This window comes from Melanostigma gelatinosum (genome assembly GCF_949748355.1).
Source record: "Melanostigma gelatinosum genome assembly, chromosome: 8".
Lineage (NCBI taxonomy): Eukaryota > Metazoa > Chordata > Actinopteri > Perciformes > Zoarcidae > Melanostigma > Melanostigma gelatinosum.
The window spans coordinates 12847760-12861501 of NC_136641.1; the positions used below are offsets into that span (position 1 = coordinate 12847760).

The 13742-nt window shown below is 45.4% G+C and overlaps 1 protein-coding gene across 7 annotated transcripts in view; it reads right to left on the minus strand.

The window, feature by feature from the left end:
* casz1 (castor zinc finger 1) overlaps positions 1-13742 on the minus strand; it is a 172084-nt gene that overhangs the window by 12761 nt on the left and 145581 nt on the right. For 5 of the 7 annotated variants that reach the window (XM_079273628.1, XM_079273630.1, XM_079273631.1 and 2 more), the window contains 6 exons: positions 12530-12595; positions 9855-9951; positions 7150-7314; positions 5365-5537; positions 3978-4846; positions 366-498 (listed from right to left, as the gene is read on the minus strand). In XM_079273628.1, coding sequence (XP_079129754.1) covers positions 366-498; positions 3978-4846; positions 5365-5537; positions 7150-7314; positions 9855-9951; positions 12530-12595 — 1503 coding nt within the window. The remainder of the gene's footprint in view (positions 1-365; positions 499-3977; positions 4847-5364; positions 5538-7149; positions 7315-9854; positions 9952-12529; positions 12596-13742) is intronic. The other 2 variants (XM_079273629.1, XM_079273627.1) reach the window with 1 other exon arrangement.

The window sequence follows — 13742 nt, forward strand, 5'->3', positions numbered from 1 at the left end:
AGTCCAGATTTGCATGAGAACAGTAAATATTACTATTTATCACACGAGGTGTGCCTGTATAATGAAGAAGAAAAATGCTGTCTTCTTATAAAATAAGATGTAGTGTGAGTTGAAGGGAAGATTGGAGTTGACGGTTTATACAAACATCCTTCTCACGCAAAAACATTGAGAAATATGTTGATGGTTTTATAAATGTATGCACACGTATAAACAAGATATTTTTGACAAATAATTGCGAACATAACCCTGGCTGCCGAGACTGTAGAAACCTTCGTTCCTTGTTCATTTATTTCCGTAGTATATTAGGTGAATAGAGATTTGTCATATAGCATTATTAAGCCTTTATGCACCAGGCAGCCGTGTACCTGTGGTCTTTCTTGCTCAGGTCCAGGCTGTGCTCCTGCGTGGAGTCGTGGGTGGCCCCGGAGTTGACCTCCATCGGCTCCTGCTTCACTTGAACCAGATTGAAGTGGCTCGCTGAAGCCGGCTGCCCGTTCCCTGAGGATCAAGACGGAGACGCAGATGAGAGAAGTGACAACAAAGTTGTTGTTGGTCAGCATTATTACCCTATGATGAGATCCAATCTGACTCCTGTCCTGGCCCGAAAAGAATACTCCGAGTGATAATTATTGCGAAATTATGTCAGGCCGTCAAGCCTTTTAAATGGTGATTGAGAGGCGGGAGATATAAGGGAAAAATACTCCTTTTTCTGCAGCACTTGTCACAACTCATTTGCCAGGCTGCCTCTTAACTGGTCATTAAGTGAGATGCTAATGCTGAGGGAAAGTGGCAGTCTCAGATTGGCCGACCCCCCCCCCCCCCCCTTCCCAGGCTGCTTGTTGGCCTGACAACGGGCAGCAGCCAATGCCACTGAGCGTACCCACAAGGAACAGGGGTGGCATGTCGGTCAGATTGGAGCTGACAGCCAATCAGATTGGTTCAAATAGCATGACCTCTTGATCAAATTCTCCTCCAAATAGGTATTCAGTGGATGCTGTGAGCGGGGACAGGAGTGCTGAAATGAAATAAATAAAGACCAGGGGACGACACGGGGTAGAAATGCTGACGGGAAGGTGAATTCTGCCCCACCCCCGATCCCCAAGGGATTGAAATATTAATTTGTCCCGAGGCTACACGGAGAAAGCTGGGCTTTTTGGTCGACAATAAGTGGTGGTTTATTTAAAAAAAAATAAAAAAAAGTGTGCCGGGGGGGGGAGAGACTCTGATGTAGCCTCTCAGACACTTTAAGACTGAGGAGCACCAGCGGGCGTGATTGGTTTGGTGAGGAATCTGTTGTTCAGGAGTCAGGGCTGGTGCTGAGGGATAGTGACAGGCAAGGTCATGGGCAACCAAGTGTGTGCCCTTGGCCCTCAGCCTGGTGAGGCTCTCCTTTCTCTCGCTGGGCAGGAAACAAGACGAGCTTACGTAAGGGGGAAGCCGACCAGAGACCTCCCCACCCCCCGCCACGAGATGACCCAGAGACATATCAGGCAGAGTAGGAGTAGAAAAGCCAGTCTTGGGCCTTGTCAGCTGAAAGCTGGGAGATGGGGAAGTGTCAGTATCAGTTCAGTTTCACAATGGCTGAGGTTGGAGGGGCCGGAGGTGGAGTTGGGGTGGAGCTAAAGGAAATCTGTGGTTTGAGGTCACTGAATGGTCACCAAGTCCACGTCCAGCGCTCCTTCCTGAGGCCCAACTTGAAAAGAGTACACCCAAAATGAACCAGCCAGACAGATCCTGCCTCGTCATTGACAATCAAATTAATTCTCAGACCAAATGAGACCACATTACATCAAGAGCAGCCTCTCACTATATGGTCTTTACTAGATCATCAGGCAGATTAAAGCGTTCCTTTACCATATCAAAGGATGCATTTGCTTTTTGAGGTGGATTACAATGCAAAAGTCTCTTCTTCTGCTGCACATCGTGAAGTCATTTTCTTTCTATTCACTTTCCCAAACAGGGAGAACAAATGAGTATGACTCGAAGCAGCTTCTTTCTGGAAATTATCCAGGAATTATGTACCACCATGTAATTACTCCGGATAAGATACAGAGCTTGTGAAAGATCATTTGTACTGTGTGTCTAATTAGTAAACCCTTCAGATGCTTGAATCTCTGGGAAAAAACACTTAGGGGTAAATTAGAGCGGAACATTAATACAGAAAAAATACTGAGAAAATACTGAAAGCAGAAACAGGAAAACGTACACAATTCACCACAAAAGAGGTGAAGTTTCACAACCCCATGAAAACATAAATACTGTGAAAAATAGCCACCAACACTGTGACTTTTCTCACACCTTACAAGTACAAACCACTTCCTCCTCATTTTAGCCCTAAATGTCCTGTTCACACATTTTATGAAGCAAATATGAGAAACAAAACCGAAGCCGATCCTCCATCCTGTATCTGTGCGCTTAACTTTTACCATAAAGTATGTGAGATTACAGCTTTGTTATCAAGCATAGAGATCTGACACGCAGCCTCTCGGTGAGACAACGAGCGGGGTGGTGAAGGCACCATCTGTGGAAGCCCCACCCTCAGTGGGGGCCTTCCCAGTGTTCAGACTACCTGCTGGAAAGCCCAGAGGTGGAGCTCCGCCTGACAGCCCGGGCTCAGCCCGGCTCCCCGGAGCAGCTGCCCCATCTCTCTCACAGGGCCTGTCCTGCTCCAGGAACACCACCAGGAATTGTAATCCTTCCCAGTCTGCAACATCCGGAGACGCTCCCCCTTGCAGCCCCGATTTACAATCCGCACCCCCACCTGCTCAGGCTCAGCACCGGAGGCCCCACTGCTACCGGATTGCGAGATTGCGCTCTGCAGTTTATTATCAATTTAATGCTTTAACTTCATTTTCCCTTTTCAGAAGCTTTGTTGAGAGCAATATGATAAACATAGACAAGGCAATTACCTCCAAAATGTATTTGAATTGTGTTTATGCTAAACGGGTATTGACATGTTTTTGTGGGAACAGAAGGTTTCTAGAAATTCAAAATGTGTTTCTTTGCTGATGCATGCAAGTGTGTCTGAGTTCTTATGACAGTGGAAAAAAAGCCCCTTTCTCAGCTCTGGTGCATTGAGTCATTTCTGCCTGAACGAGTTCAGTTTTTTTTATCGGTTTGCATAGAGGATAAGAAAAAAAAAGAAAAAACCCAACATTTTTTTTTTTTTTTTTGTTCTTGCAATTTCTGATCTTAATTTCATTCCACCTCCATTTGCTTGGAACGGGCGCAGACATAGATAAGAGACCAATGATGAGGAAACATGTTCGACACAAGCCCCAGGAGCCCCCACTCTGAACATCATAAGAGACTTTTACGGGCTCTACTCTCCCCTGTCAGCGCATTTATCTCCAAATGGATTGTGGGTATCTAACAAACGATCAACACAATAACAAGCCCAGAGCAGAGGACTATGCCTCCAGTATGCCCCTTTACGCCTGAAAGCGGCAGTTTTTCCTGCCTTTCTCTCTACTGCGGTATAGTGGTGGAAGTGACCTCTGAGTGCACTCTGTGAGCTCTGGCTGGAGCGGAGAGAAGTCCGCACACGGAAAAAGGATGTGGCTTTTAGTCGACATGGAGTTTATTCTCTTTGAACACTGACATAGCTCAAAAGGTTATTGTTTGTCATATATTTCAATAACCGTGTCTATAAATAGAGTAACAAGCAAAGTTAACCTTTACAACGGACTACCAATTTATTCATGGTTTTATAATTTGCAAGTGTGTTAAGCTGGTCTAGTTACAATGTCAGGGAAAGGAAATATTAACAGGGCTGAATTAATCTGTCAAGTTATTTTTAGATGAATCAATTATTGACAATGGTCTTCAAATCGCTCGTTTTGTCCACCAGTCCACATTTACAATATCGTAAAGCAGAAAATCTAAATATTTGTTAAGCAGGTCCAGTATCCACAAAAATGACACACAATGATGACACCATGATCACAAAAATGATGACTTTTTGTGGAGTGACTGACCTAGGTGGAGGTTGTTGGAGGGCCTCAGGGCAGCAGCTGCCAGTCTGGCCATCATGGGTGATATCAGCCCTTTGCTTGCCGAGATCTTCTCCATGATGGAGGAGGTGGCGTAGGATGTTGGGGTAGAGGCCATGGCTCCGTCTGCACCCACTGTGGAGCAACCTTGGGTCAGTGAGTCGGTGGGCATGGAGTGAGCCCCAGAAGATACAGCCGATATCAGGCTAGCGGCCGGCGGAGGTGGTTGGAGAGGCATCCTCGGGATGAGGGGGAAAAACGGGTGGGAGCCGCCCATGGCACTGTTGGAAAGAGCGAGGGCCACCGGCATGTTGCTGGGCAGGGCCTGGGACAGCAGGCTGGACATACGCTGGCCTGCACTGGTCAGCGAGGACGTGAGTTTGAGGGCATGGCTCAATGTAGAGGAGGAGGAGACAGCGGTGGTGGGCGTGGCCAACAGGTGCGATATAGAGGTGGACTGCTGGGTGGTGGGCGAGGCACTCAGGCTGGAGTTCTTGCTGCTGATGGTCGAGAAGTCCATCAGGTCGTCGTTGCTCGACTCCTCCGGCTCGTCCTTTGCCGTCAGGTAGGCGGAGGAGAGGCCCATGACGCCGGAGGAGCGGATGTGCCGGCGCTCGTGTTTGCGCTTGTGAGAGGTCATCTGGCTAGTGGAGGTAAAGGTGAAGCCGCAGCCCGATCGGATGCAATGGAAGTGGTTGGTGGCTTTGCTGTAGACGCAGCCCTCGTACTTGCACTCCTCATACTTGTAGAACTTCTTGAAGCCATCTTTGGCATAGGCATCGTCCTTGATGTGGTAGCTCTTGTGCTTCTCGATGTCACACTTGTTCTTGAAGGTGAATATGCATCCTGGGCGCCTGAATGGAAAACAAAAGGGGAAAACATGATTCGATATGATGCTCAGCTACATAGCCTCCTCAGTACCTTGGTGCAGATGGGAGTCACGGATAGGGCCCCACATGATTCAAATACTTAACAATGGAGGAATGACAACTGAGGCTGTTCGGTAACACAGCAGCAGCCCATTGACATGTTGCCACCTGCAACCGTTTCCAGAGGCATACATTCCAGGGAGGGAGTTTGATGAATCAACCGAGTGATTCTACGTCCACTGATAATAGTGTTGTGGTGCATGTGCTTCAAACTAAGAGCTTGAAAGAACCTCACGGTGCAGGACAAGAAACAGAGGAGCCATCAGTTCACTTGTGTGCTGCCTATTATTTAACAAGGAATGAGCCTATATTTCTTGGCTTTTGGATTTGTTTAAATTGCTATATATATATTTGTGTTGTGTTACTTATATGTGTTACTTTTGAATGCATACATTTTTATAGATGTAAAAAAACATCCACCACATTAGGCCTGCAATATTCACCTGCAGTGGAAGTGTGTGGTCTTCTGCCCGTAGAATTGACAGCCTACTGTGCCGCAGTCCTCAGTGGCACGAAATCTCTGGAAGCCATCGTTGATCAGCTGGGCATTCTTTTTATGGAAGTTTTCATGGGTCATGACGTCTGAGGTGCTGGTGTACACCTTGCTGCAGCCCACCTGCAAAAGCAAAGAGCGTGACAATCGAAAACAAGATCTTGGCCCAAAGCGGACATGAAAGTTTCAGTTTGCAAGAATGGTTTTAAAAGAGCCAGCTACTAAAAGGCAGTGCTTTAAAGAGATCTGATAATACTGTACGCGCTATCGAGAAAGGAGCTCGTGTGGTTAAGAAAATGCTCGTGGCCTAGAAATGTGTGGAAGCAGGTTGTTTTCTCATGTTCACAAGTTTCAATTCAAACCCCGTGAATTGGAAACGATCTTGTCATTGTGACAATTGGAACAAAGAAAAAAGGGACTGAAAGAGGCAGTGGTAGCTGAAACTACAGTACCTTCCTGGCAAAGCTGCCTTTTAGTGTGTGACAATGCAGTCACCACGAACTGACTGTAATTCTGAGAACAAATTTGAGAGGTGGAGTGGGGCAGAGGAAAACAGATGGGAGTAGATGACTGTCTTGGTCTTTAGTTTAAAATGTCCTGGTACTCAGGAGCCCTCAGAGCCAACAGAGGGGGGGGGGGGGGGTGGGACAGGTAATGTTTGAATTAAAAGCAGCAATTGTATATCATCCCTGGCACTTTTCACCCACACACAAACCGGGCAACTTTTCCATATTGAGTCAAACAATGAAAAAAATGCCACTCTGTTTCTTTCCCCCGGTAAATCAAGAGAGCCGATGCCAACATCTGCAGGTTCTCAGGGACTGTTAAAACAAGGGCTGAAACATCCTAATAACAATTACGCCATTAGAGGGGTTTAAAAGAGAATATATCTCAAGCCATCCTCCACTGCGCTGCTGCCCTGTCTGCGAGAAAGCTCTCGGCGCAGTGACACATTGAAAATAAGCAGATGTGAAAAAAATTAAACAAATCCAGAAGGGGGAATAATCTTCAACTGGCTTGCTTGGTACTAAAAGATGAAAAATGTGTAGTTTATATAAACACCTGACTGAATTTTATCCATGCCAATTAAGGAGCGAGAGAGCGAAGAGGTGGGGAAAGCACAAAGAAGCCTCACGTGTGTTCTCCCTTTTTAAATTTATTTTATTATTTCCTATCGTTTACTTTAGGACACGTTTTGCCAAACCGCTCTTTGAAGGCACTTTGGTGTAAATGGAAAAAGTGTGGAACTGTAATTCCATTTCACAGATGTAGGTAAGCTGTGTGACTCTCAAACATCCTGTAGTCGTAGTTACGAGCCGCCTGACTTCCCAGACGCAGGCGTCGTCTGTATATCGTGAAGCTCTTTTGCTGTTTTAAAACCGTCCTGAAACGATGTCATGGCTGAAAACGGTTGTTTTTAAGGCTCTTAATGGGTACAGACCCAGGCTTTTAGGCTGTACATGGACTATGGTTTACTGACAACCACCTTTACGGTCTGGCTCTGGAATGTAAACTTATTGATGAATTATATTTCACATTTTTTTTATATGCATAGATGAGTTGTGGGTTATTTGTACTGTATGTAATGCCTCAGTACGTGCGGCCATATTTGCAGATATTGTTTTCCGTTTCCGTGTTTGTGTGCATTCGTGCCTACTGCACGTATTTGTGGGTTTGCTGTGGGTATGTGCGTAGGTGGAGGAGTAGCTGTGAGTCTTTGTAGTTTGTAGTGTACCTGCATGCAGTGGTAATGGGTGCTTTTTCCATTGAGGTGGCAGCCATGGTAGTAGACACTGCAGTCGTCCAGAGGGCTGAAGCGCATGAAGCCATGCTGCAGAGAGTTGTCCCTCTTCTTGTGCATGTTGTAGTGCCTGATTACATCCTGCTTACTGGTAAACCTCTGCAAAAGGGGAGAGGGAAAATGTGCGGCAACAGGTTGGTGTTCATTTAAACCAGTCATAGAATCAGCAACAAGTCACTTTATCTCTGTGGAAGCAGCAGCTGCAGCAAGCAGGAGCCAATTGGCAGTTGTGGAGGGCTGTGCCGACTGCAATGGAGAGGGCCAGGATGTCTTTAAAGATGATGCGTTCTGTGGTTGTTGATTTACTTTGCATATCTCAAAGTTGTGTCCTATCCAAATGCAGCACCAAAGGCTCTGGGACTTTTTTGAGCGCAGGAGAAGCTTCCACATGGAACATGAAGTGTGTTCCCCATACCCCCACTGTCTCTACGTGATTTGTTCCCTTCCACTGAAATGTATTTTTCTTTTTTTTTAATTAAGATGAATCAATTGACATGCAAGATCACATTTCTGATGTTTCTGTCTCTGGAAAAATTATGTTCCATGCAGATGGTTTCTCAGACATGCACAGGGGAAAACCGAAGACAACAGAAACAAACAAACAAACAAGTGAACCAAAAACGTTTTCCCCTTCAATTCGCTGAGATATGATTCAATTTTTAATTAAAGCTTTGGCGCTCGCTTTTGGTGCAGGCTTCGCCTGTAACGATGAGTGAATATGTTAAGAGGCCCGCCTTCTAAAATTACAAAATGAATAAATAAAAAATCCCTCCCACACCTAGGAGTCAGGAAGGGGGGAAAAAAACTGAAAAGTCTCTCCACAGAGACTTGCAGCAACCAAATCTGCTGTAATTGGGCTTAAGCTGATGTAACAGAAACTGTAATGGGAGAAGTGCAAATCAATGAGACAGTTCTGCCTTCAACCCATATTTATCTCCAGTTGAGGGAGAAAACATCAGAAAGAACTATTCTAAAAAGCAACTAATTGCTGTACAAAGTAGGGCAATTGCTTTGTGTCATGTGCTCCACGACAAAAGTAAAAAGCTAAGATCTCACACAGCTGTTCATTGCTCTTGCTCTTGGCCTGTTTCCCCGCTGCATAGTTCTGAGATGTTTGACTCCAGTAGGAGCAAACACTTCATTCGGATTTTTAATCGAATTAATGAAATGCGGTGGATTCATCGCTTTTTGAACAGATTTTCCTGAAAGATCCCGAGCACAGGCTCACTGGTATCTAACGGTTAGCGACGACCGGAAGATGAGTTGAGCTGCGGTCATGGTACATTCGATCCATCAAGCCGTCCAAAATAGGCCATGGAGAGAGCTGACTGGGAAAAAGATCTCATTTTCAGTTGAGTGGCGATGAAGGTTGGGAGCCACTTGCTACATTTATTTTAGGATTCCCACTAGTGTGGCAAGATGCACACTCTCCCTCATGTACAAGCCCATGAAAGGAGATTGTTAAGACTCAGCCAATAGCCCGCAGGCTGGTAGTGGGATAATATTCCTGGAGTGTGTGTCATGTAACATTTCATGAGTTATCGCTTCGAAAGGGGCTGCTCGTCACTGCCTGCTTCTTTTTTTTTTTTTTTTCCAGGGTATTGACATCCCAGAGAGCTGGCTTGCAAAGCATATCTGTGTTTCCATGCAACGCACAAGCAACAGAGAAATGTGGACCTGACCGTGGAAATTGCCGTGATAACCTGAACTAACGCTCCAAATAATGACATGAAATGATTTTTCCTTTGTATTCCTCCAAGAATGTGTCCCATCAGACTGTGAAGTGGGATTCATGCAGAAAATGAAAGCTCCGATCTGTAACGCTCTTCACCACATAAACAATATTTATCGAGCTGTAATCTCTCTTGATCAGGAGCAGACAAAGGAGATTACAGATGAAGATGGCTTAATTCCGAAAAATTGTCAGGAAAGGAAAACACACACACAGCTCTAGCTGCGCATGGATTTTTAGACATCTTTTGACAAATCTTCCTGTGTTTGCCTAACACTCTCCGGCCGTATGCTACAGCAAACACACGGCCTGAATTATGATCTGCTTTGTGTTTTTTTTTTTCCTCCTTCCTGTGCCGTACATGACAACTCCTGGGACCCGGGACAAGATTAATAACGTGGGAGGGGATTAAAGACAGTCATTGGCCGATGTCTTTAGAAAAAAGAACACATTGATAAAAAAGAAAGAGGCACGTTTCAAGCATATTTACAATAACCCTTGCGATAAAAGGCCGACTGTCAAAGACCAACTGTGCCTAGAAGATGCCTGCATACCAAGCGGGTGTATACACTCGCAGCCTGTTCGGCAGATTAAAGGCCAGCAAACTTTTCATCTGCGTAGACTTTGACTGGGTGTGACCTCACTAATGAAAAGATGCCACATTATCCTGTTTGTCTCTCCTAGAATCAACCCATCCCCTTTTGTCATGATCTGAATAAAGAGGAGATTCTTAGCTTCAATTCACCGACCGTAAACCTTGCAACGTCATCCCTCGCTAGTTGAGGGAGGCACTTTTACCTTTCGTCTCACTTTTCTCATTGTGTGAGACTCTAAACTGAAGGTTGCAGCATATGGGAGAAAGATGTGTATTTGAGGGATGCACAAAAAAAAGTTGTAAAGTACTCACGCTCACCTGGTAGTTACACTCAGGGTCCATGCAGTGGTAATGCTCTCTGTACTGGTAGGCACAGTGCACGTGTCCACAGTGCTGACTTCCGGAGAACCTGAAAACCAAGTCGCGCATGTCAACAAGTCCGTATTTTGAACAGCCATACAGGAGCAGGGAAACGGATGAAAGAGCCGAATGACAAAGCGGCTCAGAAATATGTCAGTGTGATTTGAAAATAATCAGCAGCGTATCAAGAATGATTAGTGAATAAATTATTTGAAATACCAGGAAGAGCACAAAAAACAAAACAAAGGAGTTCTCAAAAGCATCACGCTCGTCTCACCTTCAATGTAACACCGCTCACACCCTGAAACTGACTTCTGCTTTCCACACTGCTGCAACAATTTACCCGTCTGTCACACCAATTTCAGCCAAATTAGCTCCATTTATTTCCAAAGCAGCCGTAAGAGACACTTATTACACTGAAACCCTTTCCCCCGACACGCATACACACACCCACTCAAGGAGCCCATGACGACTTTATTGCTCAGCACTGTGAAAACCCCTTGTCAAATCAATGCACAGTTCTTTCAGGTTAACCACAGTTTTATCGAGGAAAGGGGGGTCAGGTATCCTGAGATCGAGGAATGGCCCCGTCTGCTTTTCACCCCAAACCCTCTCGCTCGCTCCTCTGGAGCCCAGAAATAAAAGTGATCTTAGTCTGGCACCGCTTTCTACAGGACTGACACTTTTACGGTGGTGATTATAAGTCTGACGACGATGACTGTTAAAATCCTCCAATTACCAGTGAAAACACACAAATAAACATTTGCACTGCTGCTGCCAAGAGCTCCATCTGCTAGCAGAGGAGAGGGGGAAAAGGGGACTAAGTAATATTTTTTCCATCTCTTTCTGTTTTTTTCCTTGTTTGGATTATCCCAGAGCTGCATTTACAGATCACTTTGCTGAGTTCATTAAGCTAATTGAACGGCATATCCACTACTCTTTTTAAGTTGGCTGTGAGGGTGTGTGTGTGTGTGTGTGTGTGTTTGTGTCTGTGAAATGGAGTTAGAGGGGGCTTCAGGAAGGTTTGATGGCTCTTTTAGAAAAGACCAACCCAGAAGTCGAACTACGTGTGAACACACATTAAAGCCAACATATGTCCCCCCAACCATTAGTGATTTCTATACTCTTCTTTCACATACATCCACACATTTACACTGATGAACACACAAAGCCCCCGCCCCCCCCCCCCCCGAGACTATGGCCCACCCTTCTGCTCATTGCCCAGCTGTATCACTTTGCCTCTGGACAATTCCCACTTGCCGCGTGAGGGGGCCTAATGGGCCGCCGCCATTCAGCAGCGGATTAAATATTAATATCGCCACGATACAGAGATTGCAGCGCATCTCCAGTTACAATAGAGATACACAGATCAAAGTGCCGTGGCAATAGTGGGTGCATGAAAGCATTTAAAGAGTGAAAACTGCAACTAAACACGACCAGGGAAGCTCTTTAAAACATCAAACTGGTGAGGAGATGAAGAACTTTTTTTCTTTCTCTCTTTTCACAAGGATTGGGTACGAACGCGTTTACAAAGCTGGTTTTTAGTGTTCGTGTGCTCTCATTAGCCCTAGCTCCAAAGAAGATCCTCCCCCGCCTCTACCTCCCCTCTCGGTGCTACATTTGCCCTTTTTATTAGCCCTCCTTTTCCATTTTTTTTTCCTTCCCTCCTCTTCGTTGCTTTTTCTTTTTTTCCCAAGCCTAACACGGAAATTGAAACTGTATCTGGGCTTATCTGCTGCCTCCCCGTGCATCAACTGCCGAGATGTTTAGACAAATTTTATGCATTATGCAGCGCAAATATCAAAACAGTTCTTGGCAGTGCCAGCAGAAGCCTCATTAAAAATTCCTTAATTAAATCTTCTTGCAAAATGTAATCAGTCCAAGGAAGGGGTTTTGTGTGTGTGTGTGTGTGTGTGTGTGTGTGTGTAAAGGAGGATGTGTGTGTGTGTGTCTGTCAGTGCCAAGGCTTTGATTTGTGCCCTTCATGTTATGGCTTGGAGAAGTAATCATTAACGCCAAAGCCACTTTGGCTTTTCAAATGCTGTTTTTCTTTCTTTTTAAACGGAATAAACAAACAAATGATAATCACCTTTCTAGTGTCGGCTCAAAATCAATCCGGAATGGGGGACATTGTTCTGTGTCCATTGAAAAGCAAGATACCTCCCCTCCCCTGATGTTTTTGTCTCTGTTGGTGTGAATGACAGACTTTTTAGATCAGTCAGTTCCTCGCATGTTCAACAATAAGCAGCAGAACTCGGGAAGAACCCGGCCTAAGCTCATATCCTCTCTGTGTCAGTCACAGCTAACAGTAGATAGTTGCTCAGAATCATGTTCTCAATGTTTTAGTGCTATACACACAGTGAGCATTTACTCAACCAGTTACAGTAAGCTACCATCAAACCATTTCACTTTCATTACCCCTCATCTTTCTACTTCCTCTCGGCACATACATTGTCTTTTCTTAATCAATTTACTGCACACAGAACATTCTCCTATCAGTCTAAGATCTAGTTACATCACTGAATAAAACACACCATCAGTGGATTAAAAAGAAGAAAAAAAAGCAGGTTCATCTCAGTTTTGGGTATATATTTTCATTGGTGTAGCACATTGAGGGATTTGCATACCTGGCAATATATTTCTGGTAGAGGTTGATGTCGTCGCTGGCGGGTTTATCTGGTGGCAGGCCATTCCTAATGCAACAGCAAACACAAAAGAGACAGGATTAATGGTGTGGTCGGGCTGCCTGTTTTATTAATAAAAACAAACTGACACAATATTTACTCACAAGCCGCTGCCAAACTTTGGACTATCAATATACATTTACTTGTGGCATAAGAGCGTTTTCATGTGCCGTATGAATCAGGGATGGAATGCGCACACTTTGATGCATGGTCTCCCACCCAATGAAAGGCAAAATGCAGGAGCAAAGGGACATTAATCTTTTATGGGGGTATTTTGGTGAGTGCTCATATGCAAAACTGGATAATTTGGATGTGGAAGGAAAGCTCTGAAAAGGTCTTTTCTGGTCATCTCTGAGGGCCTCGGCTCTAATGCTGATGCCAAGTTGTCTCCGATCAGTCTGAACTCAGTTCAAACAATGACACTGCAGCTTCAAATGCATACGGATCAAACTAATCGACCGACTCGGTCCGTTTCACTCAAATCAGATTCGATTCGAAATAGGAAATCGAGAGGGATTCATCACATTACAGCGGCGTGTGCTTTTTGTCACCTGTGATGTGGTTCCCTTCATGAAGCTGGTTGCAGTGACAGTCCTACTACAGTATTGGTTCTGCTTGCTCCCTCTCAGAAGTGGCATTTAGCTTCATGTGAAGCAGCCCCACACGGGGGATGACCTGAGGTTAATCTGGCCCAGAGGGGAGGATGCACTGCCAGACATTCTCACCAGCATCCCCCCCCCCCCCTCTCCCCTCTCCTCCCTGTATACAAGCACTAGACTTGGGTCAGTTATCCAAGCTTGCAGCTCCACTGAGCCCCAACCTGACAAAGGCCAAAGCCTGAGGGAGAAGTGCCAGAGGGCTCTTGAACAGTGTCTTTGATAGGTCTTGACTAACTAGAGACAAGGTCAAAACCAATCAAACTGACTCTGGGAGCTGTTTCCTACTAGTAGTGCACACAACTGGAGGCGAGCTCCCCAAACCCCTCGTTTGCTTCCTTTAAAGTGCACTCGTCAGGCGGTGTAGAGTCGGCCCCTGTGACTCGCCGGGAGGTTAGTCATGGCTCCAAAGTAATTAAAGGGAGAGTTGTTACACCCTAGCCAAACGAAAGAAGTCAGTCACTTTGCGATGACTGTGCTAAATCCATCTCCACGGAGTG